Here is a 13,608-nt window from a genome sequence, read left to right as displayed (position 1 = left end):
TAATTTGAAATTATAACAAAAGGTCTAGATTTGAAAATTGAATATAGTGAATATGGAAACCACTACATATTATACAAAAAAGAATTAATGCCAAAATCATCGAAAATCAAATATATTTTGACTACATTTCCTTATACACATATGAGTTATAGTAGGCTAGATTCATGTATCTGGACGGAAATTGGGTCATATTCATTCTCGGTGTCTCTTGTCAAAATACAATGACACGCAATAAGAAGTAAACAAAAAGCCTTGATCAGATGTTGAGAAAAAGTGAATATAAATCTTTACACGGTGAGCATCCGATAGTGGCCTGGACGAATCATCTCTTTTCAGCAGCTGCAAAGAAAACTCAATCATAAAAAAAGGATCAATAAATGCATTAGTGGACATATATGCATCATAATCACTATCAATACGAAATGAAATTATGCAAAAATAATGTCAAAAAAATTAATTACAAAATATCATGTCATCTATACAATATAAAAAACTTAAAAACTGGAACAAAAATACAAAAAAATAGAACATACACCAATGCTAAGCCACAATCCCATATGTGGAGGTCGTATACTTTCAAAAAAGGCCTCTCCAGCTTTCCAAACTTTCACCCAATAACTACCTTAATCCAATATTAGGTGAATCATATGAGCTCCCCACATGAGAATACCTATTAATTAATAACAAACACAAACTTATTACAAATTGTTGTATATCACACTAATGATTCTACATGAAGACGTTAACGACAATACGATCTCGTCCAAGACTTTTGAGGAACCAAGACCAAGAGTACTGTATCTTGAAAATGAATGCGTATGAAAACTTTACTCTAGTGCGGAAATCAATTACTTGATGCATGTGCTTTTTTTTGATTCTTGGAAATTGTCTCAACACTTTTACCACGATCCACGTCCAAATCTTTTCACACCTGCAAAAACAAAATTTTACGATTATAATCGAGGATTTCGATACTGCAACATTATCATAGAAAGGATTGCAAAACCTGTTGACGACGTTGAATCCGTCTTCATGCTAAAAAAACACGACCACTGTTATCACTGCAATATAAAATAAATGTTACTACCATACACTCTACAAATCGAGAGAGAAAAAAATGATCAAATGATTACAGATGCAAGTAGATAATAAGAATTTCGAATTTTAAATAAAAAATAGCAGAGAGCATAATGGAGGAGGAAGAGATTGATTTAGATAAATAAGCACGGATTTGTTATGATTAATTATCATGTTTGAATTTGAAATCAATTAGACGTAGTAATGAGTGCCATGATTGGAGGAACCGAATTCAATGCTTTTTTCAAACTCTCATATGGTTGGAAGATGCTATGAGATCCATAAAGCTCAATGAGTGGCTTGATCAATGGAACAGCAATAAATGCTACGCTCCTGATATGGCAGGAACTTGCTGCATGCCCAGTGGAAATCGGGTGGGTCGCATAAAAACCCGGAATATTCTTTCATAGTGTTAAGTTGAATGAGAAAGCTGCCGGGTCGATCCGAAGCTTAATGGGTTGATCCAAGAGAAAGTGAAATTACCAAAGCAGCCTTAAAAAATGACTCATGCTTTAAGAATTATATAGATATATAATAGATTATATATATGCAGAATGCTCAGAACTGCAAGTTATCACTTCTTACATAATTACATCTTTTTTCCGCAGATTAAAAGACCTCAGGCGAAAGCATACTTCGCCAAAGTAATAGCTGATCTCTATGCAGAAATCGCAGCCTCTGATTCTTCTACGAGGAAGTTATTGTAGAAGTACAAACTGCAAGAGAAAAAGGAGTAAAATTAAGGTCATGATTTTACACGACAACTCGGATTATACTTCACAATGAAAAGTAGAGAGTAGAGAGTAATGCGTAAGTGCTCTTTTCAATTAGTTATAGCTGATCTCATGAATAATTATAGTGTATGCTGTCAAAGATTGCAATGGATGTATTGAAAGCTCAGGAAATAAAGCGAATATTTGGATGTGATTTAAATATTAAGTATTTTTTAGTAAATATATTTTAAAAATGCGAGTCTTTCATAGAGATATTAAAAGATAGATTTTTTCCAGTGAGTTGTGAAGTTGATGTTGATATGATTTGATGGAGGAAGATTATATACCGGTATGTATGTGATCTACTAGAGAAGAAATGCAATATATTATTAGATTCAATGAAACTAATAATTTTATTAAAATAATTAAAAGAAAATTATGAGGAGTAAATAATGTGGTGCCTGTGTGAGATGATTGGCCATAGCATGGTGGTGGTCCTGGTGGATGGTGCACCTTTGGTGGTGGTGGTGTATGACTGGTAGCACAATATCATTTGGAAGACTGGTTGGGCCACTTCAGTTGAAGAGATGCTTCATTTCTTTATACTCTCATTTTAAAATATTTAAAGATTTGTTAACAGTTTTTAAATAATATTATTTTCTTCATTAATATCATATGTTTTGCTATCTTTTTTTTTTTATATATTTTCTTCATTAATATAATCTGTTTTGCTATCTGACATCCCTTTTTTATACTCTTTATTCGCGGTGTAAAACCACCGACCACAACACAAATCAACTGCAACTTCTTTTTCTTTTTCCCCACGTGTCATATTTGCACACTAAATTCGCAATACTTCATTATAAATTTTACTTAAATAAGTATGATCGATTAAATATACAATAAAGTTACTTTATATTTTGCTAACAATAAACTTTCTCGATTCGTGTAGTGAATCAAATAAAGACGTACTATGATAATTTGTACAATAGATTATAGAATCCCACATCCGGTTTTAATATACACAAAAATACAAAATAAACAATACTCATACTAGTACTCTTTTTGGTAGTGACAGCATTGAAGTATTTATCTACCAGTGGATTACTGGTAACATGACACCAAAACTTCTTTTTTAACTTTCGAAGAATTTTAATAACAATAATTATCATATAATAACAATATTCTCAAAGTCCAATCTATTAAAAAAAATCGATTAACTTTTGACTAATATTCAGAATTTTTATTAACCTAATAATTACTCCCTCCGTCCCTTTTTACTTGTCCCTTTTGAAAAAATAACGCATCTTAAGAAAATGTTAGGTGGATATCTTGTTTTCATACATATCCCTAATAAATGTAATGAATTAGATAGAGTTGTGTATATATATATCCTAGTCAAACATTGGAAGTTGTTACATTTTGAAAAAACATACAAAAAGTTGCTTTGAAAAGAGAAGTGGACAAGTAATTTGGGACAAATTTTTTTTTCAAAAGGGACATGTAAAAGGGGACGGAGGGAGTAATTAATTTTGTTAAAAGTTTGAATTTATCAAAAATATTCGATAAATCCTGAATCGAACTGTCGGATTTCTTTCAGGATTTCCCTGAATAGAAAGTAAACATTAAAAAAGTGGGAGGGCCCACCCAACAAAAACGAAGGATGAAAACAAACGGTAGATGAAGGCAGCATATAGGAACCAACCGAGATCTAAACTCATCACCGCAACACACTCACAAATTGAAACTGGAAAGCTCTGCTCTACTCTACCGCAAGAGTCCTTCCAATTTCAACAACACATATTCCCCAATTCCACCGCAGTTGTCTTCTCCTACTCAACTATACACACAGCTGTCTGTATCTATATTCCCGGCCAGTTAGTTGAGACGTGATTGTACTGATTCCGCCAGCTGAACAAACCGATTAGGGTTTGTGATTAAGCGATCAGACTTGGAGATGATTTCGAATCATCTTCATAACGGGATGGAGAGCGCCAAGCTCATGTGGTCTCGCTTGCCTAACTCTGAAGACGCTGATTTTGAAGGTCTTAGTCCGTCGGAGAGTAGTGGTGCTGGTGGTGGCGGGAGTGTTGAGAGTCTTGATTACGAAGTTATTGAAAATTATGCTTACAGAGAAGAACAGGTCATCTCTCTCTCTCTCTCTCTCTCTCTCTCTCTCTCCCTCCCTCTCTCTCTCTCTCTCTCCCTCCCCCTCTCCCTCTCCCTCCCTCTCTCCCTCCCCCTCTCCCTCCCTCTCTCTCTCTCTCTCGCTCCCTCTCCCCCTCCCCCTCCCCCTCCCTCCCTCTCTCTCTCTCTCCTCTCCCTCTCCCCCTCTCTCTGATAGGTTTGTGTATTTATTCCAAGTGCTGCAGTTTTATGATTCTAATATGTATATTACGTTTGTAATTTGTAGGCGCAAAGAGGGAAGCTGTATGTCGGGTTTTATGTTGGTGTTAAGTGGTTCTTTGCCCTGCTTATTGGTGTTGGTAATGCGATCATTTCCCCTATTATTATCTTTTCTTCGAAGTTTTCTTTTTGGGATATGTTATACATAGTTGGACTGATTTCTGTTGTTTATGTACTTCTTTGTAATTGGATATGTTTTATTGTTTCTGTTTGGATGGATCATTCACTGGTTTCGTATATAAGTTTCAAATTCAAATTCCATCTCTAGGTGTTCACATTCAGATTTTACTTTATTGCTAGTTGCTATATTTTTATCGAAGTGTCGAGCTTTGGACCTCTTTTAGTGTGAGGAGCTCCTTTGCCACTAATTATGTAAAATGGTGAAGGGAAAAATTATGTAAATACTACTATTGACTCAACACTTGAAAAAAGGGATCAGTTTGCTGCTATTTTGGAAGTATTAAATCACTTCAGCTGGCCTAGGATCACAAAAACGTATAGAATTGCTGATACAGTTGCTTATGGAGTGTATCAACTTGGGTGATCCACGAGATCGTTATCAGCTCACCTGAGACGTCATGGCTTGTTGGTATGCTTGCTGGTATACTTAAAGCTGTGGTTCTAATATGTTTCGATGCCAAATGGGATGCAGAATACAGCTTAATCTTATTCTACAAAGTCACACACATATGGGACAGCTTAATCTGCAACAATTTTATAGTCCATGGATCCTTAAATTGCAGGATGTTCCAATAGTAATGAAAGTGAGGGGCGTCATTAACAATACTTCCAGGCTCCAACACTAAGATTTGGCATTTTTTTAAATAGATTATAAACTTTTACGTGCAAGAGGTCAAAATCGAAATCTGACCTCCCCTGGCACTAGGAGTATGCTTGTCAACCATGATTTCATATTCTTATATCCTGTCTTGATTTTATCAACGGTTTAGTTGTTTCAGACAGCGGTGGTTCGAATGGTCTCCGACGTGTAGCTTACTCCTGCCTTCTGAAACCCCACTTGTAATATTCTGCTCAACAAATTAAATGCAATTTATTGATGGTTTAGTCCTAATCAGGCAGCGCTCTGAAGGTTGCCAGGCTGTCGCTGATTTCTGAAATTCCAATTGATAATATTCTTGTCTATAAATTGATTGTTATCTTTTATGCATGCATGGACATCTTTTTGGTTGAACGGACCGAGTCTAGGTTTTGTATATGTTTTTAAGTTTAGCTTTGGATGCTGATTATTGTGGACATGTCTTGTTTACATGAGTGCACAAACGAGTTAGAGCTAAAAAAAATTCTGTTTGTCATGTTCTCGTGGCTAATTTTTGTTGTGAGTCTGTGAATTATTCTATAGATAATAACTACTTTTGTGTTTGAGTCTTGTAGTGGGGCCATGTATCTGAATCATTGTCTTCCTTTTTGCAGGCACCGGTTTAGCTGCTGTATTTATCAATATATCTGTTGAAAATTTTGCTGGATGGAAATATTCGTTGACTTTTTCAATAATACAGAAGTCATATATCGCTGGTTTTATAGTTTTTGTACTGATCAACTTGGCATTAGTGTATTCATCTGTGTATATAATTACGCAATTTGCACCAGCAGCTGCAGGGTCCGGTATTCCTGAACTCAAGGGTTATTTAAATGGTAACATGTAATTTTATATTTTCCTTTTGTATTGAAGTTTTAATATTGTGATAAATCTTTAATGTAACTTCAGATATCTAATACATTTGATTTTTCAGGAATTGACACTCACGGGATCCTTCTTTTCCGAACCTTGATTGGGAAGGTCTGATGGTTTTTATATTGGTTTTTTATAGAAGTTTTAAGCTCTATGCAATGCATGGTTTTCCGAATAGCTTATCTTATGCTGTTTCTAGATATTCGGAAGTATCGGTTCAGTTGGAGGAGGTCTAGCCCTTGGTAAAGAAGGACCTCTTGTTCATACTGGTGCATGTATTGCATCTCTGCTTGGACAGGTAAAATTTAAATTCGAAGACATTTATTTTCGATGTAAACATCATCGTTTCCTTATGTAAACATCATTGTATCTTATGTTTATACTTTTGCTATACTTATCCTGTACTTCGACAAAATAATGTGTATATTTCTTATGATAATGCATGTCACTAAACGGCTTTTATTTCTATGGTAGTTGTGCTAATGCTGACTGCTGTGCAGCAGATCTTGAAGAGATTGTGTAACTTCATGACTTATACATCACATAGAATTTTATGTGCCCAGCATTTCGGTTTGTGATTATAAATTTGTGACATATGCAAATTACATTTAGGCAGTGTTGTGCTAGTTGTTTATTTAGTATTGTTGTTGTCTGTTGATTTTGCGATCATGTCATGTAAAAACATGGGTGATAATGGGTTTCATTATCCAAGTTACTGCATACTGCTTGATCCCGGAAAAGGGGTATATTGTACAAGAATATCAGTAATTGGATCTTGAGGTTTATGGTTGTGAATTTTTGTCCATTTTTTTTACCTTTCTCCCTTTATAGATATTGACCTTATTTCCTATTAGTTAAATCAGCTCCGTAGTAAAATCATTTGACTTTTAATTAATTCTATGTTCTAAAATCTATACAATTTTTAAATGTGAACAATATTCTGGGTTTCCATCATATTATTATTGTTCTTGCTCTTGACTTCTTTTTCTCCTGATTGATTTTATTAAGGGTGGATCCACGAAGTACCATTTAAGTTCAAGGTGGCTGCAAGTTTTTAAAAGCGATCGGGATCGGCGTGATCTTGTGAGTAAATCTAACCTTTTTAGATTCCATGTGTACGTGTTTTAAATTCTAACATTCGTTCATATGTATGAAATGCTTGTGTTGGATCTGGACACATATCTGGACTGATTTCTACTGTTTGATGTTTAACATATGCAGATATTCTTGTATAGTCTTTACCTATACTATGTTAATAGTTTCTCTTTTTCTAGCACTTTGGATAAAAATTAATGTGCCATATGATCTTCTAGACATTCTGTTGATATAGTTACTTGAAATCTTATGATTTTATTCATGACATAGCAGCACAAATTTCTGTATTTTACTCATTTTATATGTTGATCTTAGGTAACCTGTGGATGTGCCGCTGGTGTAGCTGCTGCATTCAGGGCTCCTGTGGGTGGTGTATTATTTGCATTGGAAGAAGTGACATCTTGGTAATGGTCCAGCTTTTTTTATTAGTCTAACTATATGGTAAAGGTCCTAGCAAGTAGTATTGTACATGTATAAATGCCTAGCAAGTAGTGTTGTGCTTGAATATGTCTATTCATGCTTGTGTGACATTTATGTCCGAATTTATCAAGTGCATAATTGCATTTAGACAGTTGCTGCACAGGTATTATGTTTATCTGCATAACTGCACCAATTATTATCATATGCATTAATGCATTAATTTTGGTGTTCTGCTGAATAAAGCTGGTAATTCTAGTGATATGCTTGGACACAAAATTATTTGGTATATGACCACATCATTGTCTCTTTCAAATTGAAGGTGGAGGAGTCAACTTATGTGGCGTGTCTTTTTCACTTCTGCTATTGTGGCTGTTGTGGTTCGTACTGCAATGGGTTGGTGCAAGAGTGGGAAGTGCGGACATTTTGGCTCTGGAGGCTTCATAATTTGGGATGTCTCAGAGTTAGAATCTTAACTTCATCCCTGTTCCTATTTAATATCTAGCTTAGGCATTTATGTGCTTTCTAACTATTGTTCCCTATATAGTGGTCAAGAGGACTACTCGTTTGTGGAGTTGCTGCCAATGGCAGTTATTGGTGTTATTGGTGGTCTGCTAGGTATTTAAGCGTTTACAGAATTTTTTTTTCCTTGGTTCCAGGGATCAGATTGTTGAATTAACCTTCAAAGCTGATCTATGGGTCTTTATTATCTTTCAGGAGCATTGTTTAATCAACTGACACTTTATTTAACTCATTGGCGCCGAAATTACCTGCACAAGAGAGGAAGTAGAGTCAAGGTAAGCTTCATGATGTACACTTTGAAGAACATATATAACTGTGATGGCTTTATGTTCTCGTAATAATAAGTATACATGATATTGATGTGAATATTTCAGATGATTGAAGTATGTCTTATTTCTGTGATAACATCTGCCATTTCGTTCGGATTACCACTTTTTAGAAAGTGCACCCCATGCCCTGAAGTGGATGTCAATTCTGGTATTGAGTGCCCTCGTCCTCCAGGAATGTATGGCAATTATGTAAATGTAAGTGATCATACAAGTCTTTCTTTTCTCTATGTTCACTTCTAAAGTACTGCAGTCCTGATTTATATGTTTCTTTACCTGTATTAATGTGTACTTTCAACATGCTCATTTTGCAATTGCACTCTCAGCCTGCATATGTTATTTTACTCTCAGCCTGTCTTACCCAAACTATATAATGTAAATTAAGTTATCTATATTCGATACTATTAATGAAATAAAATCAAGCAAAAAGAAAGCAAAATATTGAAATAACAAATTTATAGGACTATATTTATAGTGGTACGGAGATATAGCACGGATATAGTACACAGCGTGACTTAGTAAAAGGTAAGTACAGCTCCAAAGAGTTGTAGAATTCATTTACCTCGTCGTTTGCTTCATATTGCGCGCGCGCACAGATTTAGCAAGGTAATGAGTATACCAAGGCAGATAAAGCTTCCTTGCAATTATTTATCGGTTAATCTATTTACTTAATTATTTCTTATACTTAGCACCATAGGGTCTTTTTTGTATTACAAATGTTTGTTGGTAGAACTTCGTAGTACAGCAGTGCAATTCTTTTAGCCTTTATCCTGATGTTTACTGCTGTTCGCAGTTCTACTGTAGCAATGACAAGGAATACAACGATCTAGCAACCATCTTCTTCAATACCCAGGTTGAGATAATCTATAGTCATCTATTTAGTCTATCAATTTTTCCATCTATCTAACCTAGGTCTCTTTATCTGATTGCAGGATGATGCCATTCGAAATTTGTTTAGTGCGAAAACTATTCACGAGTTCAGTGCACAAAGCCTGCTGACCTTTTTGGTACTACCTTGGTTGCTCTGATACAACTGTATATTAAATGATATTCCTTTAATACTATAAATTTTAAAAGTTAAAATGTTGATTAGATTTTGTATATTTTGGAATCGCTGGATGATTAATGCTTTTTTAGAATGTGCCAAAACATTAATTATACTTTAGATCTAGAAAATGTGATTAAATGAATCATGTGAAGACGGAATAAACTTTACTTACAAAGCGCATACTGAGAAAAGCTTTTTTTGGAAAGTTAAGTCTCCAAGCATAATGCGTTGAGTATGAAAGTGTTTTTAGGTACCTGTTGACATGGAAAGTTGGCCTTAACTAGGTTCTACATCTAGGTAGCATAAAGTTTTTTCAGGGGTTTAAGAGCAGTTTAACTAGTACATGCAGGCACTAATATTATCACGAAGAACATTGTACTCCAATAGCATGACTATAGTTACATTGTTCTGCTATTGAAGTTGAAATTCCTAAAAGTTTTCTATTGGTATGCTTTTGGAATTACCAAGCAATCACATACACTATAGTTGTTCAGGAGTACAATTAGGATAATTGTACAAGTTCTGCCCTCAAAATGTCTCTTCTAATGTGTATAATGGGATATTACTTCATATACTATATTTCCAGGATTCTTTTGAGATTCTCATTTTGTCCCAGGTTATGTTTTATTCCTTAGCAGTGGTGACTTTTGGTACTGCTGTTCCAGCTGGTCAATTTGTCCCTGGCATAATGATTGGGTCAACCTATGGGCGTCTTGTAGGCAAGTTTGTAGTTAGCTTTTACAAGAAGCTGAACATCGAAGAAGGAACGTGAGTGGTGATTCTCTTCTGTTGAACTTGCATCTGTATTCTTATCTATGAGTGTGATTGCTGTGTTCACAGTAATTTCTACACAATTATTGATACGGTTTGAAAAGAAAAAGTTAAAAGTTGAATGGGATCAGGGGTGGCAATTTCGGGTAACAGGTCGTGTTCGTGTCAGCAATCGGGTCAATTTCGGGTCAAGCTAAAATCACTTAAAATTGAATAAAATCGAAAATTGAAGTTATTAGAAATGAAATTCTAATTTCGGGCCATTTCGGGTCCATTTCGTGTCAATCGGGTGATTTTCGGGATTCTGTCTCAGTAAATCGGGTTTCGGGTCGTGTCTGATATTGCCACCCCTAAATGAGATGTCCTTATAGAGATGTCAATATTTTGTGAATGAGTGATTGCACTAGAAACTTTGAAGATGTTAATGACAGAAATATGAGAGCTGAAAATACAAGTTTGTTCTCTTAACTATTCCCTTAATGTAGTTATGTTTATATGTTTCTGTTGTGTTGCTGTTATAACTTATTGTTAGTGCCCATGAGTAGTTTCATGCTGGTTGATCTTGTCATTCATGTTCTGAAATTACATTTGAATGGTGGTGGAAGTTTTAGAGTTCTTGTTGAAGGTCTATAGAACTAGTTGCATCAAGGGTACATTTTTACAAAATTGAAAATAAATATCTTTGAAAAATGTGAGTGAAAATTATATGCATTAATAAGGAGTATAACGTGCGCAACTGTAGTAAAGTGTATTTGTTAATAAATACTGGTAACTGCATTGAGGAAGTTTCTGTTATCTCATCATGTTGCTATTTCTTATTCCTGATCTGAAGATGTTGATCGGATTTTGATTAATGCAGAAATTAATGTGATAATATATTACTAGATCAAATTTTAGTTTTTTTAAGTTTGTGCAATGAAAAGCAATCATTGGCTTGTGTTCTATCCTCTTAAATAAACTGTAACCCCTATATTTTGTTTTGATTTATTGTTTATTTGAGATCTGAACTAAGGCTGTATGCATTTACAGTTCTCACAACTTTGTGTGATCCAAGCAATAAAACATAGACTCGATTTACCTTTCTTATTATGAATAGATGTTACAATATTCTCCCTGTTTTCTTAATGTCTGTGTGAAGTAATGTTTGTCCAAATGGAATAACATTGTAGGTATGCTCTCCTTGGAGCTGCTTCTTTTCTTGGAGGCTCAATGCGAATGACTGTCTCCCTCTGTGTCATTATGGTTGAGATTACAAACAATTTGAAGCTTTTGCCTCTTATCATGCTTGTGCTTCTTATATCAAAGGTATAACTACATAGGTCTTTTATTACACCAAGCTACACATTGAACAGTACTTATTCTAGCTTTAATAGGCTGTTGGAGATGCTTTCAATGAAGGGCTGTACGAAGAACAAGCTCGATTGAGGGGAATTCCTTTACTTGAATCAAGACCCAAGTATCAAATGCGGCAAATGACAGCAAAAGAAGCTTGTGGGAATCAAAAGGTTTGATGTACATTGTGCCCTTAACTTAAACAAGTTGCTATTGTGACAGCCACTATTACTTAGATACGTCTAACAATTCCAATTCAGCCTTTTTGGTCGGCTTATTTGTCAGTTCTCATTAAGTTGTGAGATGTGAGTTCCAGCTTGTGCATAATGGTCATTTAATAAGAAGTTAACAACTACTAAGCCAATATCTTCTGCTTTAGTGAAAAAAATGCATACGCAGTTACATGTTGAAGTTTTGATGAATCGGAAACCTGTTAATTCTTATTCCTCACAGTTTACTTACTGTTGAACTTTTATAGGTTGTCTACTTCCCGCGTGTTGCAAAGGTTGCAGATGTTGTTTCTATACTTATGAGTAATAGCCATAATGGTTTCCCTGTAAGTTGATCATTAGATGCTCAAGTTTAGTATTTGGTACAGTGTTTAATCTTAATAAATGCTTAAGATTGTTCTTTCTGTCGGTGATAAATAGGTTATAGATCATACAAGAAGTGGAGAAACGCTTGTCATCGGACTTGTACTCAGGAGGTATGAGCTATTGGTTTTTACTTCTGTTGCCTTTATGTTTCTTAGTGCTCAAAAACCATTATTTCTTCTCAGATTTCACGTTGGAAGTGTATTAATTTTTGTAATTGTCTGTCTTGTAGTCATTTGTTGGTACTTCTACAGTCAAAAGCAGATTTCCAGCACAGTCCATTGCCCTCTGCTTTAAGAGGTCGCTCTTTACCTATCAGGTAGGCCAGAGGCCAGTCTGACTTTTGACTCTACATTAATTGGCATACATTGATATTATATCTGGATTTGCAGACACAGGATATCGGAATTTGTGAAACCTGCTTCCAGTAAAGGATTATCTATACATGATATCCATCTTAGTCATGATGATCTGGAAATGTACATAGATCTCGCTCCTTTTGTGAACCCATCTCCTTATATCGTGCCAGATGACATGTCCTTAACAAAGGTAGGAACTCAGCACCAGTGAAGCAACAAAGATTTATATGCATATGTAGGGAACAGTCAGATTATGATATTGCTTGCTTGATGGTACAGGTCTATAATCTCTTCCGCCAACTTGGTTTGAGGCATATATTTGTTGTTCCTCGTGCTTCTCGCGTTCTTGGTGTGATCACCAGAAAGGATTTGCTAATTGAGGTATTTAGGTTTACCACTTCCATGTCAATTTATTCCAAATTACCTTATGAACATTTAACAAAATATAGTATATTGCAGGGTGATGAGGATTCGTCTGCAGTTGAGCTACAATCGGCCAGTGTAAGGTCTCTGTAATTTTACAAGAAAACAGCAGACTCATTATTATGGTTCAATTGTAACACTCTGTTTAATTATTATATTCAGGTCTCAACGTGACAAAAGATTATCCAAAAGGAATGCAGATGTTGAGCCTCCACTACTTGATGGTCTGCTGGGATAATATAATATTAGATTCTGCTAACCAATCTTTAATAAACCATCTGCTTCTATTCTTTTGTCACAGTGAGGTATGATTCTTTAATCAGTCTAGGATATAGGAATAGTGTATAGAGAGCATTCCTTGTAAAATCCCTCGGCCATCAGGGCTGAGCCACACACATCTACTTTCTCTTGCAAGTTGAACAATCAGCAAGTAAAAGAGTTGAGATAGTTGTAGAGAAAAGGAGAACATGTAAAAACAATTGGTCCTTTATATAGTACGGTTTACATGAAAATCACTTTATCAGTTTTGAAACCCAATGGGGCTTTGAGTGTTTAGCATTCTGTATTGATTTCTGAAGTCTGGTTGTACTTTTTGAACATTTGTAGTTGTGCAAATTTTTTCATGGGATTTGTTCAAATAAACCAATGTGTAACTTGTTGTAGAGATCCAAAAAATCGGTTTTTTTATGGTGGGCTCATGATCACACAATAAGCACAAAATTTGATAAGTTTATTTTGTTTTGATTGGCTTAAAATCTTTAATAATAATGGATCCTGCATTCACAACAATCATACCAATCAAAATGAATCAAATTTTTACGAGTAGATTTTAGTAC

General features: G+C 35.0%; 2 protein-coding genes across 5 annotated transcripts in view; both read left to right on the top strand.

Annotated features, from left to right (window-relative positions):
• LOC108199626 (long chain acyl-CoA synthetase 6, peroxisomal) overlaps positions 1-2,010 on the top strand; it is a 39,238-nt gene extending 37,228 nt beyond the window's left edge. For all 3 annotated transcript variants that reach the window (XM_017367533.2, XM_017367534.2, XM_064083198.1), the window contains exon 23: positions 1,686-2,010. In XM_017367533.2, the coding sequence (XP_017223022.1) occupies positions 1,686-1,784 (99 nt within the window). In that variant the 3' untranslated portion in view covers positions 1,785-2,010. The remainder of the gene's footprint in view (positions 1-1,685) is intronic.
• Positions 2,011-3,428: 1,418 nt separating this feature from the next.
• Positions 3,429-13,414, top strand: LOC108199646 (chloride channel protein CLC-d). 2 transcript variants are annotated; one of them, XM_017367564.2, is made up of 23 exons: positions 3,429-3,933; positions 4,204-4,276; positions 5,628-5,849; positions 5,948-5,994; positions 6,086-6,184; positions 6,895-6,969; positions 7,297-7,385; positions 7,721-7,861; positions 7,946-8,016; positions 8,116-8,195; positions 8,295-8,444; positions 9,040-9,099; positions 9,179-9,253; positions 9,911-10,062; positions 11,235-11,370; positions 11,439-11,570; positions 11,876-11,953; positions 12,048-12,103; positions 12,223-12,309; positions 12,383-12,539; positions 12,629-12,730; positions 12,809-12,855; positions 12,935-13,414. In XM_017367564.2, exons 1-23 carry the CDS (start codon positions 3,748-3,750, stop codon positions 13,008-13,010), a joined length of 2,391 nt encoding a protein of 796 aa, XP_017223053.1. In that variant the 5' UTR covers positions 3,429-3,747; the 3' UTR covers positions 13,011-13,414. The 2 variants fall into 2 exon arrangements, with proteins under 2 accessions (XP_017223053.1, XP_017223054.1); XM_017367565.2 differs by having other exon boundaries at positions 3,473-3,933; positions 12,809-12,850.
• The last annotated feature ends 194 nt before the right edge of the window (positions 13,415-13,608 follow it).

This window comes from Daucus carota, chromosome 8 (genome assembly GCF_001625215.2).
Source record: "Daucus carota subsp. sativus chromosome 8, DH1 v3.0, whole genome shotgun sequence".
Classification (NCBI taxonomy): domain Eukaryota; kingdom Viridiplantae; phylum Streptophyta; class Magnoliopsida; order Apiales; family Apiaceae; genus Daucus; species Daucus carota.
Note: the sequence above shows the minus strand (reverse complement) of the source record. Positions and strands in the feature narration are given on the sequence as shown.